The sequence below is a fragment of the Staurois parvus genome, unplaced genomic scaffold, assembly GCF_062004578.1.
Source record: "Staurois parvus isolate SC_StPar_1 unplaced genomic scaffold, SC_StPar_1.0 ptg000193l, whole genome shotgun sequence".
In the NCBI taxonomy this organism is placed as follows: domain Eukaryota; kingdom Metazoa; phylum Chordata; class Amphibia; order Anura; family Ranidae; genus Staurois; species Staurois parvus.
Genome location: NW_028317989.1, coordinates 217,501 through 236,515, shown reverse-complemented (window position 1 = coordinate 236,515; position 19,015 = coordinate 217,501). Strand labels below are relative to the sequence as shown.

Below are 19,015 nucleotides of genomic sequence, written 5' to 3'. Positions count from 1 at the left end.
AGCGTGCCGATCAGTGGTGCGCTGTGCCCCATCAGCAATGGAAAGAGCCAAAGACGGCTCAGTCATGTGAGCTATGTCCAATCACAGCTGATCACATGTAAATAAGGAAATGCCGGTTATCGGCATTTCTCTCCTCACGAGCTGTCACACTGACAGAGAGCAGGTAATCGGCATTCCTTAAAGGGGACATGTACACTGATCATCAGGGTACTGATGATCAGTGTGCCCTGATGATCAGTGTAGCCCCAGCAGTGCCACCTGTCAGTGTCCATCAATGCCAGCTGTCAGTGCTCATCAATACCACCTGCCAGTGCCCATCAGTGCCACATCTCAGTGCCTACCAGTGCACATCAATGCCACATATCAGTGCCCATCTGAGTTGCCTTTCAGTGCCACCTATTACTGCCAATCAGTACTGCCTATCAGTGCCAGTCACTGCTGCCTACCAGTGCCAGTCAGTGCTGCCTATCAGTGCTGCCTTTCAGTGCCCATCAGCGATGCCTGTCAATGCCCATCCGTGCCACCTACCAGTGCCTCCACATCAGTGCCCATCAGTGCAGCCTAACAGAGCCCATCACTGCAGCACATCAAGGAAGGAGAAAAATCACTCATTTACAAAATGTTATAACAAAAACTAAGAAAAAACTTTTTTTTTCAAACTTTTCAGTTGTTTTTGGTTTGTTTAGCAAAAAATAAAAAATCCAGAGGTGGTTAAATACCACCAAAAGAAAGCTCTGTCTCAAAAAATGCTAAAAATTTCATGAGTAGTGTTGCATGACCGCGCAATTGTCATTCAAAGTGTGATAGCGCTGAAAGCTGAAAATTGGCCTGGGCAGGAAGGGAGTATAAGTGCCCGGTAAGCAAGTGGTTAAATACCAGCAAAACAAAGCTCTATTTGTGTGGGAAAAAAAGTTCTGAATGTCAAAAAATGGTCTGGTCATGAAGGGGTAAAACCTTCCGGAGGTCAAGTGGTTATGCAATAGAGGAGAGAAGGGGGAGGGGCAATCCCATGGGGACACTTCATTACTTTGGGGTCGCAGGCAGCACTGTCACTTTCTGGCCGGTGCGCTGTGAGAGGTGTAGGCAGCCAGGAGTTCACAGCATGCTGGTTTGTGTCATGTGTCTGTCATGATGGTGTCCCCTTCGTCCCCTGCTGTCACCAGGGTGACCGAAGCTGCCATACAGCGTTCAGCACCGAACATCAAAGCAGCTACTTGGTAAACAAGAGGGTGGGACATCCGGCGCCCAATCACAGAGAGCGCTGCTGAACTCCTGCGACCTGCTGGCCAACCACAGCTCAGTCACATGGCGAGTCCGGGAAGCGGAAGCTGAGGAGAGAAGTGTGAAGCGGTGTAAACATTGTTTGTGTAGGTATATATTTGTGTGCAATGTCTGCTCGGCACGGCTCCGTCTTCTCTATGTGGGTGGGAGGAGAGGATTGGGAGGGGAAGCTCCCTACTACGGGACCGTACACTTCTATTGGAAAGTCTCGTTGTCTACACTTACGTAATGTGCGCGAGTGGCGCTGTGCCTTGCACGGGGTGTTATATGTATGTCCTGCGGACAGGAGGGCTGGAGAAGGGTCGGTGTGTGGGAGGTTGGGGACACTACGCACAAAGCGGGCTCTGTCTGCCATGACGTCATGGCTCCTGGGCACTGTCCCTTTAATATGGTCTGTAGACTGACAGCTTGGTTACATTGTACGCGATCGTGATATTTGTATCTGCGGATATGATTGGGATAAGATGTCAGATCTATATAAGGAGGGCTGCTGTCTGAGGTCACCTCATAGCTGGTGTGTATGAAGTGTCCAGGGACCTTAATAAAGATGGGGGCAGATACAGCATAGAGGCCAGTTCACACCATAGAAGGTCAGTTTGGGCACATGCTTGGGTTGGCACCTCATCCTTTTAAACCCAAACACATTAATTACACAGGGTCCATAATCAGCCCCAGAACCTGTGTAGTTAAAGGTTGCACTTTGGTGGCCATGAATGCATGTGTTTTGTTTTTTTTTGTTTTTTGTTTTTTTTTTGCTCAATGCATCCCCAAACCTCTTTTTCTGGGATTCCTGTCTTCCTCTTTTGGGGTCCCTTGCTGGTGCTCTTGTCTTCTCCTCTTTGACGTGTGCCCCCATAGGAAGCCGCATCCTATGGGGGCACTCCTGGGGGCTTGATCCCAAGCCCACACTTCCTGCATTTTTTTTTTTTAGGCCTCTTTCACACTGACGGTCCAATCATCAGTTTTTTTCTTTTTTTTTCTTCTTTTTTTTTTTTTCTTCTTTCTTTTTCTTCCAGGTCACAGCTCATGCGCAGATTTTTTTATCGGGAAAATCGGCCAGTCGCCAAAATCAGGCAATTCCCCCCCCCCCAACTTTACCGATTAAAAAAAAATGTGCCAACACCCCAAAAAACGGCCGACCAACTAACCCATTAACAGTGCAAAAATCGGCCGATTTTTGACCCGTCTATGGCCTGCATAAGTAGGCTGCTTTCACACTGATCCATTTTTCTTCTGCTTTTGCACACAAAAAAGCATGAAAAAAATGCGTTACCATGTAATCCTATGGAACTCTTAACGCTGATCCGTTGTGGGTCTGCTGCATTTTTTAAAAATCTTGCTTGCTGCATTTTTGGTGCGGTTAAAAAAAAACAAAAAAAAAACACCAAAAACGTATCTCTTCATTGAAAGGAAAGGAAAACTCAGCAAACATCCATCAAAAACACACCCTTGTTGATTCTTGGTGCAGGTTTTTTAGTTACATGTCCTGTACAAAATGCAGTGCAGATGCAGAACAATGCATATGCGTTTTTGCTACAGCTCAGTGTGAAGTGGCCTTAAAGTGGTAATTTTTTTTTTTAAATAAACCTGTCATACTTTTTCTTGGGTCCTCTACCAGCTCCTCCACCTTGGCCAGTGCTCCCAATAGCAAGCCGCTTGCTATGGTGTGTGCTCCACTCTTGAGCTTGGCTCTGTCCATAAGACAAATTGAGCCAAGGCTCTGCCCCGCTCTCTCTTCATTGGCTCACTTGCTGTCTTTGACATCAGTGGGAGCTCAGCCAATGAGGACAGGGAGACACGGGACAGCCGAGGATCTCGTGCACATCGCTGGATCGAGAGGGGGCACAGGTGAGTATTAGGGGGATGTGGGGGGGACCAGCACATTGGCTCACTGGCTGTCTTTGACATCAGTGGGAGCTAATGGCTCCCGCCGTTGTCTCAGCCAATGAGGACAGGGAGACACGGGACAGCCGAGGATCTCGTGCACATCGCTGGATCGAGAGGGGGCACAGGTGAGTATTAGGGGGATGTGGGGGGGACCAGCACACAGGTTTCTTACCTTAATGCATAAAGCTGAAAAAAAAAACAGCCTTTACAACCACTTTAACCAGTTGTCCTCCACCCTATAGCAGAAATGCTGCTGCAGGGCTGCACAAAATCATGTGTCTATGTACATGATTTTGTATTTCTGGGTAGGGGAGCCCTACCTTCACCGCCATTTGCGGCTACAGATATCGATCATCAGGTTCCGGCAGGAGGTTCCCTGCCAGCACCCAGTAATCGCCAAGAAAAAGTGACGGGAGAGACCTGTGTGTAAACAACACAGATCTCTCTCCTGCCAGCAATAACATGCTGCTGTTTTTTCTCTGCACAGCAAAGAAATACACAGCAGCATGTTTCCCTAGTAAAACACACAGAGCACATACAGTAAAACAGCACACAGTTAACCCTTTGATCAGCCCTGGTGTTAACCCCTTCCTGCCCAGTGTCATTAGTTTAGTACAAGTAAACTGCTAAATACCCTTTCTCATCAGTAGCTAGAGCAGTCTTCTGACTTCTACTAGTGTCCAGCTGAGCACTGGTTAAAGTTTTTAGGAGGCGTTTTCAGTCTCCTCTGACTGTCCTGTGAGGTTGCATAACCCCTGACCCTCTGTCTCAATAGTGCTGATAGGCCCTATGCTGATTACATGCACCGTCCCAAAGAAAAAAAGCTCTTTAGCAATACACAAACTGAGTGTGTGCAGAATGACTCCTAGATTTCTGTACTATCTGCAAATGGATTAGGGACAGTAGAAGGGGAGGATCAGAGAAGACAGGATCAAACAGCCTTTTACACAATGTGGAGAATTAACCCTTTAGTTTCCACAGTGAGCATGCTTTACTGCATATACAGACTGATTTTACTGTTGTGAATTTAGTAACACTTTAATGCAGAGAATGCATTCAGGTAAAAAAAATCTTTACAACCACTTTAACATAACACTATGCCATGAGCCTTGCTGGGTTGGGTAAACAAAGGGAGATAAAAGCGCTGAAATATTTACCTTTCCTGCACCAGGTTGCTCACCACATGTTTTGATGGTCATACATGCTTTAATTTTATTATCAATGTGTAGTTACATCAAAATGACCAAATCGACAACCTGTCGAACAGCTATAACTTCACTTGCGATTGATTTAGACTTCGATTTTGATCAAACTGAGACGATGCCCAGGGTGGCAAATTATCGGTCAGCAGCACTGAGATGTTTGATTGTATTTGGGTCAATCAGATTATGAGTTTGCATGATGAAAACAGATATGCGACCACTACTTTTCGATCGCATCTTCCAGCTGTTAGTCAAAATCCGTGTGTGTGTGTGTGTAATATCAATCGATTGCCTTTCCAACAATAGATTGCTTATTTCTGTTGGGAGAGATCAGTTGGAAAAGAAATCAATAATGTATCAAAGCATGTATGGCCATCATTACAGTTTGTTCAATCTCTGAGATCTACTAAGTATGTAGGGTAAGGGCCTGTAAAGGTTTACCAGTTTCCAAAAGCTGTTACATTCATGCATACTATGAATGATGACTGTCACATTTTTTTTTTTACCCCTGGTTCATACATACACACTCTGAACTTGATCAGTTTTGTACTGCGATTCAAGCAGCACATGCGGTCCCATTTCACCTATAATTGAAGTTGAACAGCAAAGCGTTTCTCATGTAGTTTTCATACACTTGCAATTCTCTCTGTCATGAGCGTTTCACATGCGATTCCCACCGGACTCATAATGCAAAATCTGAACGCATTCCTCAAAACTCACATAGGACCCTTTTTCAAAAATGTACTGCAGCTCAACTGCATATATGTAAACGCACCACAAACACATTCCATTCCTACTGTCATCTAAATTTGCCCACTACAAACCACATCCCAAAATGGTTATGTGTTAACCAGGGATTGGTGTGGTTATGTGTGCTGTCAACCCAACTGTCAAGTCATCAAATGACGAATCATAACTGATCACATTATTATGATACAGGATTTATATAGCGTCAACGGTTTGCTCAGCGCTTTACATTATAGTGGGAGACAGTGGGAGACAATACAGTAACAATACAGTTAAATACAAGAAGGATTTGAGGGCCCTGCTCCTTGGAGCTTACAATCTAGGAGATTGTAAGCATGTGCCACACCATGACAACTGCAGATCAGAAGCAATGGTAGCTGCTTCCTTGGCTATTAAAATGATTTAAGAGGGTTTACTTCTGCTATAGGTTGTGTAGAGGAATGGGATAATTACTTATATTTATTTATTTTGTGCATTATTGCTTTTCTTTTGCGCTAATGACCATTTTATGTATAATTCAGGTGGGAAAACAGCAGAGTGCCCTTGTATTGTTTTCTGACAGCCTTGGAATGGGATTGTGTGCAGAATTAAAACAAAGGGTGACGTGGAAAATGAGAGCTGAGCAGGCATTTGTCTTCCTATTGCATGCTAGAGTTGTGTGATAGATATACCAGTAAGGATAAGTACGGTATACAAATGTATTACAGTAGCAACATTGTAGAAAATGTATATTGTTTTTGTTCATAGTGCATTAAAGTGTGTCAATATGCATTAATACAATTGTAACTCATTGCAGTTTACCACTACTTAGATGTGGTGGCTGCATTTCTGACGTTTGTTTTTCACTTGGCAATCCTGCCAGTAGCATTTGGTTCTGACCTAGGATGACAAAGCTCACCCATCCTACTGTATCAGGACAACAAACACCTCCTCTTCTATTCTTGTTCATAACCAAGAGGGGAGTTGTCCATAACCTAGAAAGGTGTAGTTCAGTAGTCCTTAGAAGGCTTTGTAAAATGTACTGAAAATAAAGCAGCCCAGGCAGAGAGCACAGGAAGTTATCAGTTCACAAGATTTCTGGCAGTATCAACAGGATTTTTTTTCTGCATTTATTATACATATATTACAAAATACTTTCAACTGTATATCTAGTCTCCCATATATCTGGAATAATTGAGGAAGCTGCAAATCACTGTAGTAGTGAGCACTATAAGGCCTCTTGTACACGGTACTGATGTTTGAGCATGTCATTCTTTTAGTGCAATTTCAGGCACTTGTTTTGGGTGTATTTTTGTGCATGTGCATAATGTATTCATAGGGAAAATTAATTATTTATGCTCATGTTTGTGCGTATTTGTGTGCAGAAGGTGTAAATTACTTTTTTTTTTTTTTTTACTGCAGAATACCTGGCGTTTTTTTACACGCACCTGTGTGTGTATAGGCATATTTTAAATAATGGTCTACATTTTACCTCAGTAAAAAAACGCTGTACTAAATTTTTTCAAGCTGCAGTATGCAAGAGGCCTTAGAGTGATAGCTACCATCTTCCAGATAATGGTGTCATCATCTCACCTCTCTGCCTTGTCTAATTGGAGAACATCTTGCATTAAAAAATACAAAGTTTTCTGTGAATGGTGGCAGCATCAAGCGATTGTGGTTGCTATGCAGAGGGGAAGAAGACTGGCATAGGACCTAAAAATTACTGATATCTCTGTAGTAGCTCAGACTACTACAGTGATTTGCAGCCTCGACAATGATTACTGGGGTACAGGGGCGGACTGACAACTCATGGGACCCCCGGGCAATAGGGGACCATGGGGCCTCTGTGTCCTTTCCCAAACTCAAGCCTATGAAAAAAGGTACCAGGGGCATCTCATGGGGCCCCCTACTGACCTTGGGCAGTGCCCGAGTTTCCAAATGGTCAGTCTGCCCCTGCTCGGGTATGAGATTTTTACTTACATTGTGCCAAGCTGGAGCAATATAAGTGCAATAAAGGTCATACCTAGAGTTCAGTTTGAAAGGCTCATGCACATCGGCAGTTTGGCCCCTACAGCATAAAAGCACAGAAAGTTTGGATGCAATAGAGGCAAAGGTGTAGCCTACAGCCCTCTGCCAGCAGCCTATAGGAAATCAATGACAGGCTTACATGCCTAAACACATATGGCCTTTGTGAAAAAAGAGAAGAAGGCCAAGTAAATTCTATGGAAAGAAATTGCTAAAGATTTGTAAAAGTATTTATTTAGATCCAAATATTTTTGGACTGCCTGCACCCAAGGTACTAGCACTATGATTGCTATACCCATAGCATCCAACTGTCCCTCATTTGGAGGGACTGTCCCACTTTTTGCACAAAGTCCCTCTTTCCTCCTCTTTTGTTCCTCATTTTAGTCTGATGTGTATACCTATATAAAAAAAATTTATTTTGCAGTGCTAAAACCTTTTCGTCTAATTTTTTGAACTGTTGCATTTGTAAATTTCAAAAGCCAGTATAAAAGAATAGTAGTGGTAATAAAAAGCAGCTGTGGGTTTAACAAATCGTTTTTTGTTTCATTTCTCAATATGGCAGGGGTGTGTCCTTTGCCTACATACTTTTCTTTATTCTCCGATCTTGGAAAGTTGAGAGGTATGCAATACCACACACAATGGACAGGCTAGTTATTCTTCTGCTCAGTCTATGTGGTATGTGTATATCCTGACCCCTTTACACCTGTATTGAGATCATTTTGAAATTTAACTTTCTGTGTTGAGGAAGCAGTTCTGCAAGGAGGGAACGTGTTGGTCAGCAGAGACAGTGATATCATCAATATCCTCCACACTGAAGCCTGCTATATCAGGTATAGGCAAACCCAGAAACTATGTAGGCATCGCACTTAAAAATGTTAGTGTTTTTTCAAAGACCATTTTTATTCCTGTGCTCTGGCACAATAATTTGTATACACTCCTTTTCATTGATAAAATATTTTTATTTAGTTGAAAAAAAGAGGACTCAGTTTCTGTGGATCAGTATTTTTTTTTCTTGATATTCAGAGATGATGGCTCTTCATGCTGTTTAAAGGATTATAGCTCAAGGAGTTGTATGGTTTTGCACTAAAAACTACTTTCCATACGTTCTATTGTTCCTCCATTTTTATGGTTTATCTTCCTTTTCTTGATTTTCATTTGTGGTTTCCTAACTGATTGCTCAAAAATATGTACAGTTGATTACAGCAAAAAGAGGGTACGAAGGTAAGTTGTTTTTTTTTTTTTTTTGTTTGTTTTTTTTTGGATGAAGTGTAATTTTATTTTTTGCCAATTATTAGGTTCTAGTGTTGTCTCTCATTTTAAGGAAAAATGTTTTTTTGCTACATACAAACTTATGTGTAATGTGCAGGGGAATGGAGGATGGGAACACGCAGTAGCAGCAGCGCAGGTGGAGCTTCAGGGGATTCTCCAGAAGGCTCCCACAACAGTTCCGGATCTCGCGGTGGACTTCAGGATGATGATGATGAGGAGAACGTTGACCTGGCGCAGGTACTGGCGTATCTTCTGCGCAGGTAACAACACACCCCACATGCCATCTATTGCACTTCAGAAAAACATCTTCATCTGTTTCTACTATTCTGGCCTAAACATATTTACCAGCCAGACTTGGATCTGCCTTCTTGATGATGATCTGCGCTATATCACTTTCGTACAACTTCTCAGTTGCTCCTCAGACTGATATTCACCTATTTCTCCACCAAGGAGACACACTTTATTCAGCTCAGCATGTTTCCTTGTTCTGTAATAAATTCAATAAAAAAAAAAAAGGCCGACTTTCCATGCTAAAAAAAATATATATATATATAAACTTTAGCATATTTCCTTTATCATGATAATTTGCAATATTTACCCATATACAGACATTATCTTATGTTAGATATAATGTTGATGGTAGTTTTTTTTTCATATTTGTAGTAATGTATTATTGGAGCAGTCCATTCAGATAGTCTCTGATGTAAAGCTTTATGTACATATAGCCAAAAACAGCTTACATTTAATACATTTTGATCATTTTGAGACTTACAATAAATGCCACCTTAAAAAATACATCCTTGACTTGAAATTACTTAATAAAATTTTGGGTAAAATCTTAAAAATCCCTCTACTCTATCTTTAAAGTGGTTCTAAAGCCAATACATTTTTTACTTTTAATGCATTCCCTGCATTAAGTTAAAAAAAAAAAAAAGTCTCAGTAACAGTATTACCCCCTTACCCCTTAAATACTCACTTGATCCAGTGCTGTGCCTGTCTGTAGCACCTCTCTCCCTGCATTTAAAGGCTTTGCTGAAGCGGCCTACGCCATTGTCTCCTGCTGCTGTCAAATGCCCACATGTCTGCCCCCATTGCAAGCACTTACTATGGTGGCAGACTCAGAAGAGGAAGAGCAGAGAGCGCCAGCAGGAGACCCCAGAAAAAGAGGTTCGGGGCCGTTCTGTGCAAAACAATTGCATAGAGCAGGTAAGTATAATATGTTAAGGATGAGGTTTTATTTATTTTTTTTGTTTGTTTTATTAAATAATAAAAAAACACTTTTAGTAGTTTTAGGTACATAAGGCTGCATTTGCACTAGAAAATGTGGAAGCCAGGACGGCATAGCGTTTATTTTAGACTGTAGTCTTATGTGAGTTTTTTGTAGTATAAAAATGGTGTCATGGACGTTACATGCTTAAAATCATTCAGCAGAATTGAAAAGCCAAGTTATTTCTGACATATATAGTGAAATTATCAGCTGTAAAATGATTCCTGGCTCCCTGTCCGTTTATGAAAGCATACTCTAATCAGTTTCAGAATGCATGAACTGATAAGAAAGTGCACCAGCTTGATTTTAGCTATGTAGCAGGTATACATGTTGCGTAACTTATAAAACGTTCTCCTAGCAGGGAATAGTTTACATATAGATTGGTACAGTCCTACTGTTAATATTTAAACATTAAACAATAAAATCAGGCTGCATGAAATCAGTAAGTGCTATATCTTACTTTTTTTTTTTTTCTTTTTCTTTTAAGAGGCTGCAGCTAAAGGCCTCTGTTCTCTGTGTGTTGCAATCAGAAATGCACACACTGATTGCAGTGCTATAGCGATGACAAGGTGGGGTAGCATGTTGGACCACTGTACAGAGAGCGCTGCTCTCAAACAGGGTGTGTATGGTTGGGCTTTATTTATGAATGATGTTGTTATAGTTGTAATTCCCGTTAAATAGAATGTATAGTGGTTTTATTATTTCAGCCAGCAGGTGACGTTTTTCAATATGCTTTTAGTTTCTTTTCATATATTCTCTACCCTTATCTGCTTTGCCTAAATCCTAAGCGCAACTAAAACAAAACAGAAAAATCATCACAAGGGACATACCTTACAGTCAGCAGGATGTGACCCTTGTGCTGATGCCTCTTCTGTTGAAATCCTCCTTTGTCCATACCCTCATACATGATCATTTTCCATCAAGAGAGCCTGACTGTGCCCATGCTTTTCACCCAGCTGGTTCATTCGTAGAAGCCGTACTACAGCATCTATAATTAAATTTGATCTATGAATGGAGGACAGGTAAATTATTGATAGCCCTGCTCCCTCCACTTATCAATCCTGTATCATTCATAGAATAGAATAGTAGGCTTTATATGAATGGAGCAGCTGGGGGAAAGGAGAGGCATAGTTGGGCCCTCTTAATGCGAGCCTCTTGCAGCCCCTTAGTTGTATTAACTCCCGCTGCACCAGAAGGTTATGGTGGCAGGGGCGGAGAGAGGGCATGATGGAGGAGGATTTCTACTATCAGAAGAGGCATCAGCACAAGAGGAACATCCAACTGATTGTAAGTTATATCCCTTGTGTTGATTTTTCTGTTTATTTTGGCATCACGTAGACTTTAAGACAGCCTATGTACAGTCCTCAATAGCTCAACCTGAAATTTACAGTGCAAGTAAACCGCTTATGCTATGCCCTTTTAAATATAATCCATAGTGCTCTGTAAACGTTCTCATGGGTATACCCTGTTTTAAATATGTTTTTGTAAATTAAAACTGCCAAAATATATTGTTTAAAAACTATTATTTTACAGCTGATTTTGCACTAAGATTTTAAACAAAATAAAACAGACCCAAATCCATTATAATTCCCTTTTCTAGTCTGCTGCCATATGTAGAGCATAGAATGACAAACTGTTAGTTCGTGAAGGGCATCACAATTATTCTATCATATTATTTAGTTCTGCATCTATCACTTGTCCTGTTCATGCATCACTACCTAAAATGCAATCAAATAAACAAATTATCTGATTGTGCACTTCACACTTACATTGACAGCAAGAGTAATAATTCAAGAATATCACTATACAGCTGAGTTACATCCAAATGACTTTGCTTTTACCACCTTCTTTTTGTTCAAAGCTCCCTTCCCTAGTTGGAAGAGAAGTGACTAAAAAACAGACTTGTGTTTTGGCTGATATATTTTGTCATTTCTCTAAATCCACAGAGGGCAGGTGCGGCTAGTTCAGGGAGGAGTTCCTGCAAGTGTGCATCTGATACAGTCCTTATCCGATTCTGATGATGACAATGACAGTGCGTGGGAGGGATGCTTGGGAGATCGCTACAACCCTCCTGGTAAGTGACTTCTGTATCTTTAGAAGCATGGTCTCAGAATTCAGCTCTATTTCATCTAACAGCTGTTTAAAAGTATGCTGTTTATTAATGTCACTGTTCTTTAAACTTGAATACAGTGCCTTGAAAAAGTATTCATTCCCCTTTGAAATTTTTCACTTTTTGCCATGTTACAACCAAAAATGTAAATGTATTTTATTGGGATTTTATGTGATAGACAAACACCAAGTGGCACATAATTGTGAAGTGGAAGGAAAATGATAAATGGTTTTCACAATTTTTTACAAATATCTGAAAAGTGTGGTGTGCCTTTTTGTATTCAGCCCCCTTTTTACTCTGATACCCCTAACTAAAATCTAGTGGAACCAAAATACAGGTGTTCTGAGAAGCCCTCAGAGGTTTGTTAGAGTACTTTAGTTAAACAGCATCATGAAGGCCAAGGAACACACCAGACAGATCAGGGATAAAGCTGTGGAGAAGTTTAAAGCAGGGTTAGGTTATAAAAAAATATCCCAAGCTTTGAACATCTCACGGAGCACTGTTCAATCTATCATCCAAAAATGGAAAGAGTGTGGTACAACTGCAGACCTACCAAGACATGGCCGTCCACCTAAACTGATAGGCCGGGCAAGGAGAGCATTAATTAGAGAAGCAGCCAAGAGGCCCATGTTAACTCTGCAGGAGCTGCAGAGATCCACAGCTCAAGTGGGAGAATCTGTCCACAGGACAACTATTGGTCGTGCACTTCACAAATATGGCTTTTATGGAAGAGAGGCAAGAAGAAATTCATTGTTGAAAGAAAGCCCATTTGCAGTTTGCAAGAAGCCATGTGGGGGACACTGCAAACATGTGGAAGAAGGTGCTCTGGTAAGATGAGACCAAAATGTTACTTTTTGGCCTAAAAGCAAAACGCTATGTGTGGCGGAAAACTAACACTGCACATCACCCTTAATACACCATCCCCACCGTTAAACATGGTGGTGGCTGCATGTTGTGGGGATGCTTTTCTTCAGCAGGGACAGGGAAGCTGGTCAGAGTTGATGGGAAGATGGATAGAGCCAAATACAGGGCAATCTTAAAAGAAGACCTGTTCAAGTCTGCAAAAGACTTGAGACTGTGGCGGAGGTTCACCTTCTAGCAGGACAATGACCCTAAACATACAGCCAGAGCTACAATGGAATGGTTTAGATCAAAGAATATGCATCTGTTAGAATGACCCAGTCAAGGTCCAGACCTAAATCCAATTGACAATCTGGCAAAACGTAAACTGCTATTCACAGAAGCTCTGCATCCAATCTGACAGTGCTTGAGCTATTTTGCAAAGAAGAATGGTCAAAAATTTCCCTCTTTAGGTGTGCAAAGCTGGCAGAGACATACCCAAAAAGACTTTCAGCTGTAATTGTAGTGAAAGATGGTTCTATAAAGTATTGACTCGGGGGCTGAATACAAATGTACGCCACACTTTTCAGATATTTATTTGTAAAAAAATTTGAAAACCATTTATCATTTTCCTTCCACTTCACAATTATGTGCCACTTTGTGTTGGTCTATGACATAAAATCCCAATAAAATACATTTGTTTTTGGTTGTAACATGACAAAATGTGGAAAATTTCAAGGGGTATGAATACTTTTTCAAGGCACTGTATGTTCAAATTTAGCATAGTCAAGAAACTTACACTTATAGATATAAACCAACTTAACGGCTTTACAATCATAATATGAAAAGATAGGGTGGTTGGGCCTTAACTCCCAGGTGCCACATATCTATCTCGCTGTCCTGTTTCTTTGACCAAGCTATCACTCACTACTCACAGTCAACTACTAATGATTGGAAGTTGGTAGGATAGGCTCCCCGTAATATCAGCACTGCCACATGTAAAGCCAGTCACAGGTGCCTCCGGTATCATGGCTAATTTAAACCACTGAATCCAGTCAGTGCAAAGGGGTTAACTAAAAAGGTGGTGGAAGAATCATTTGTTTAAGTAAACAATATCACAAATGAAATATTTAGGTGTGGTGGTGCAGCACAAACTAACTACATTATGTTTCAGACAGTCTCCTTCCCCTTTTGCAGCATCTGCAGACTAAATGTAGTGCCTGGTCTTCCCTTCCTGTTAGTAACATTGGCCGAGTAAATCTTTTTAAAATGATTTTTTTTTACCTAAATTTCTTTATTTTTTTCACCAAACGCTTCTGTTGTGTGGATAGTATTGTCTCTGTGTTTCTCTGGGCTGGGGGAGCTCCTAGACTTTCCAGATCTACCTTACATTACCAACTAATCATGGTGGCCTGGCACTGCCTTAGCTTCTACTATACCACTGGGCGGCTGTCTTTAGTTACAGTGCGCTGGTGGTTCTCCCAGCCTAGGGACAACGCGGTGGTGATCCTGGAAGTTGCTATACTGGGCTCTTATGCAGAGCTCAGTAACCTTGTTTATAGGGGCTTGAAGTCCAACCCGGCCATCACTAGCCCTATGCAGACAACCCTGACAGTATGGAGGCAGGCTAGGGTTCAATATGGCATAAATACCACCTACTTCCCCTACATTCCACTCTGGGGCAACCCTACACTTCCTCATCTGCAAACGGTTCTGGATCCTGCTGTGTGGGCTCAGTATAGCATGTCCGATCTGTGTGCTTACAGTGAAACACCCCCCCCCGCCCCCTCGCCCCCTAGTAAAACACTCCCTACATATAGTTAACCCTTTGATCACCTCTCATGTTAACCCCTTCCTGCCCAGTGTACAGTGCCAGTGCTTTTTTTGTTTTTTTAGCACTGATCACTGTATTGGTGTCACTGGGGATGTCAGTGACACCACGATAATTGCATGACCGCGCAATTGTCAGTTAACGCAAAAAATGGCCTGGTCAGGAAGGGGGGTAAATTCTCAGGGGGGCAAGTGATTAAATAATATGCGGCTACTCTGTCTGGAGTATATTTTGACCCAGTGCTGCGTATGCTGCCACAGTGCATGTTGGTGAACTGGCTGTGCTTTCTGGCAGGGGTTCTGGATAACAAAACTAGCTGCATATATATTTTTTTTTTTTTTTACATCCTGGTATTCAAAAAGATAAAGCAATCTCATGACTGCTGGTGCATCAGTGAGCTTGGTATTGATTTTTTTTTAGGTGGCAGTAGGCTTTCAAGTAAATGTGATCCAAGTGGCTGTAGAGCCACCAAGTCACTTTTAGAAGATTCTGAAGGCACTGCCACTGATGGCTATGAGGGTTCACGGGGTTCTCCTGTTTTCTCTGGGGAGACCAGGAAAGCAGTAAATGTACTGCAACTCTTCCAGGTTCAGAGCTGTCATTCCTTGGCCACTGTAGCTTGGGAAGCAGCTAATCAAGCATGATCTGTTCTTGATTAGCTGCAGTGAAAGGCAGGGGAGACATTGGAGTTCCTGATGTGTCCATAAAGAGAACCTAATGCAAGTGTACAATCCAAACGCACACGTTCCTGCGTTAAAAATGGCTGTGTGTATAAGTGGGTGCTGCAGCGACCGTCGGCTGGAACCAAACAGAATCAGCAAGGGAAAATGTCACCAGCACACCGAGGATCACCAATATGGGTCCAAAGGTTTTAATGAACGATCACATAGTTACAGCAAGGCAACGTTTCGGACCATGCCTGATGAAGGGGTCCTGCGAGACTCCGAAATGTTGCTTTGCTGTAACTATGTGATCGTTCAGTAAAACTTTTGGACCCATATTGGTGATCCTCGGTGTGCTGGTGACATTTTCCCTTGCATAAAAAGGACCTGTCACTTGTCTATGCGATTTACCTAGTGGGCTTCTTAGCCCCTCAAAGTTAAGTGAAAAAGTCTTACAATTATAATAAAATAGATAAAAATACAGAAAAAAAATTAAAAGCTCCCCTGATGCCCCCATACACACCCAAATGCATGGTAACCCTAAAATGATAACCTGTAAAGTCGTGAGGGTTTTTTTATATTATATTCTGGGCACTCACAATTTTTAAGGCTTGTCACGATTTGCTTGGCACAAGCCCATTTTTATATATATATATATATATATATATATATATATATATATATAATATAATATAATATATATATATGCCTCTTGAGGGTTAGGGACTGATGTGAATGTACAATCTATATGTACAACGCTGCCTAAATTGACGGCGCTATAGAAGTACCTGAAATAAATACATATATTCTGTTTTTGTGTACTAATATATAAAATATAATTTCCTTAAAATATGCATTAATAAACAGTTGCGCAAATACTGCAACTAAAAGATTGCAACTCTCACATTTTTCCTCTACAGGGTCTCTGCTTTTAGAAGAATAATTGTTTAGGGTTTTACCCCTTGGCGCTGGCACCTCCTGGCCCTTTAAGGTTTGTGGAGGCGAGGCAGGGTCATGTGAGCGCTGTGATTGGCTTTCACAGAAGTCACATGATTGGAAAGGTCTCGATTGCAAGAAGGGCCGGTAAATGTGCCGGTAGCGCAGGGTGCAGGCTCTTGACACATGTTTGCTTGCTTTGGGTACGCAAATATGTGGCCTCTCAGTATCAAGGCCCAGCCGCTGAAAGGCCGCGTATTTGCGTACAAGTGGCACCAACAGGTTAAAGTCATTTTGTACAAAAATTGCAGATTTCTTTATCGTACATCACGGGACACAGTGCAGACTATAATCATTACTATCTGGGTTATGCGCCACCTGTAGGTAAATGGACACTGGCAGATCAAATGAACAGGAAGTTCTGCCTCCCACCCATATAACCCCTCCGATACAGAAAGTACTTTCAATTTTTTCGCCTGTGTCTCTAAAGTGGATGGCCACTGAAGTGCTGCAAATGCTTGGAGCACTTGGAGGTCCGGAACAGTTCTGCTGTGAATCAAGGACATCAGTCGGATTCATTAAAAAACCTGTTAGCCAAAGTGGATGGTACGCGAGCCTCGCTGGATAAGAAGTATCCTCAGGGTTTTGCCTGTAATGCAGCCTTACTGCACTGGACCCAGTGTAATAGAACTCTGTGCAGTGTTTGTTTTGACCAAGGTGCTTTCCAGCAGGGTACTATACAGGTCCAGGGGAGTGGACCCCGGATTTAGGGGGGACAGTGTCCTTGAAGGTCTTTTTATGACAAAGCCCACCGTGATGGGTGAAGGTTGCACTCCTGTTATGATTCAGAGTCCTGTGGTGGGAGTGGTAAATTAACATTTGCAGTGTTTCTTTGGAAAAGAAAAAAAATTACACAGTGCTGTCACTTGTGTAACAATGCCACTCTCAGCTGCACCGTGCACAAAGATTTTCCAGCTTGTGGGACCACAATCGATGTGCCAGCAGCCGGAGAGCAATTTTTACTGAGGAGGAAACTCACAATCTTAGCAATAACACTAAGATTTTAGCATAAACATCTGCAACACACACTGTCACCACAGACAAATATATTAAGGGGATTATTATCAGTAGCACTGTTCAAGAGACAGGGATTTGTTAGTTTTGCATTAAAAGCCTTACAGATAGTTTTAACACTTTTCAAAATAGGGTTTATTAATGAAAAAGTCAGATGGTGCAATTAAAATATTTACAGAAAGGGATGTTACAAAGACATAAAGAGAACAATAATGCAACAGAGAAATAAAAGGAGGTGAAAATGGGGAATACTTTCAAAGTCCTTAGTTTTAGCAGAGTCCAATTGTCCAAACAAAACGTTGCTGTGGCTCTCTTGGGTGTTCCTTGGTTGATGTTAAAATGAGAGCTCCCTTACCAGGTCCTGTCATCCCCTTTTTCTGTGATATCAAAGGGGTGTTGCCAGAGAACAACTGACCAATCATCCCATTTAAGTGATGGGTGCTGGGAGGTCACCACGTTTATGACCAAGTACAGTTTCATACTAATATTAATAACTTCCAATACGTGCAGGTGGTATTCTAGAAACTGACAGAATATTATTCAGAATTATATTTCGTATCCAGGGATACCAAACACAGCGTGCCTTTGTCACCCATGCGGCAGGAGACTCTCCTTTCATATGAGCTAGGGTAGTCATGTATGACCTTGATTTATTCGGTATGATATTCCCCATTCGAATATATATACCTAATATTAATATGTCCTGTTCCTGTTGAATTCTATGAATTGTATGTGGAATTGTTAAGTTGTTGAATAGACACTTTATGGCACGCTCTGCATCCCTAAAGCTTTAATGACCTTGCACGTCATATGTGACAGGCCTGACTGAGTTATTGTTTTATGATAGGTCAGGGGGAAGAGTTTTCCATTGTTCATGGAAACCGACATCCTACCAAGAGTTCAGAGCTGTTTACAGCTCTGACCAGGTATGGACGCTGGCATCTATTGTTTTTTAGTTAAGATAAGCGGGTCTTTTGAAGTTCGTTAAAGCTTACAGCTACAAATTTAACTGTTTGCAAGAGGAGGGAGGGAGGAAGGTCACTGCTCATGAAACAAAATGGCTGAGACCTTAACAAGATGGCTGTCGCATACAGCTTCCATGTCCCTATTGCGCACAATAGTTAGTCTAGTCATTCTCCTGGTCACCACTAGGGACAGTGTGCAGTTTGGACTAGCCTGCCCATGCTGTGTGTGTTTCAGGGGTATTCTTCTGCAGTTTTCTCCTCAGCCACTAGAGGGTGCGAGGCTGATCTGTATAGCCTACTCTAATGCAGTAGAAGCAGGAAGTAGAAGGGCGGCCATTTTGCTTATGATTGAAGTCACATGTGGGCTTAAGGATCAGTGAGGCTCCTGTGAGACAGCTGGGACAGGGAGCAGTTTATTGCTGGATAATGAGGTGTGAGTACTAGCTGTGGGGGAGCTGCATGACCAGACAGGGCACAATTATACACTGCATTAGTCTGTATAATGCAGGGGGCTTGTACAAATGTTTTCTGATACAGCTCTTCACAGGTAGCAGTGCACTTAAAGGAGTTGTGGCTCCAAAGTAGCTTGCATGTGATCTGCAGGAGCTTACATTTAGGCTGCACTGAAGAGGCACAGAGGCTTCATTCAGGCTGCCTTTGAGGCATATGTGCTTGGCTAGTCCTGCGAAACTAGTATGGGGCCAAGTGCAGTTAATTTTGACACTGTTCTTTGATGAAACAATGCATTTATAGAAAGTTGAGCAGGACAGCTGCAGCATAATATTAGATCAATGCATGCATGCATACCTGCATAATTGTAGAACTACATGCATACTTGCATGCATACGTGCATTAAGTGCATACATGCATAACTGAGTACCTGTATACTTGCATAAATGCATACTTCTCAGGGATGTTGAATTTGTATCACCCGGAACAT

At 41.9% G+C, this 19,015-nt stretch overlaps 1 protein-coding gene across 2 annotated transcripts in view; it reads left to right on the top strand.

Annotated features, from left to right (window-relative positions):
- The first annotated feature begins 1,098 nt into the window (after positions 1-1,098).
- The window catches only part of DCAF11 (DDB1 and CUL4 associated factor 11), a 43,190-nt gene continuing 25,273 nt past the window's right edge, over positions 1,099-19,015 (top strand). The window contains exons 1-3 of one of the 2 annotated variants that reach the window (XM_089677859.1): positions 1,099-1,367; positions 8,488-8,650; positions 11,604-11,731. In XM_089677859.1, the coding sequence (XP_089533985.1) occupies positions 8,499-8,650; positions 11,604-11,731 (280 nt within the window). In that variant the 5' untranslated portion in view covers positions 1,099-1,367; positions 8,488-8,498. The remainder of the gene's footprint in view (positions 1,368-8,487; positions 8,651-11,603; positions 11,732-19,015) is intronic. The other variant, XM_089677860.1, reaches the window with a different exon arrangement.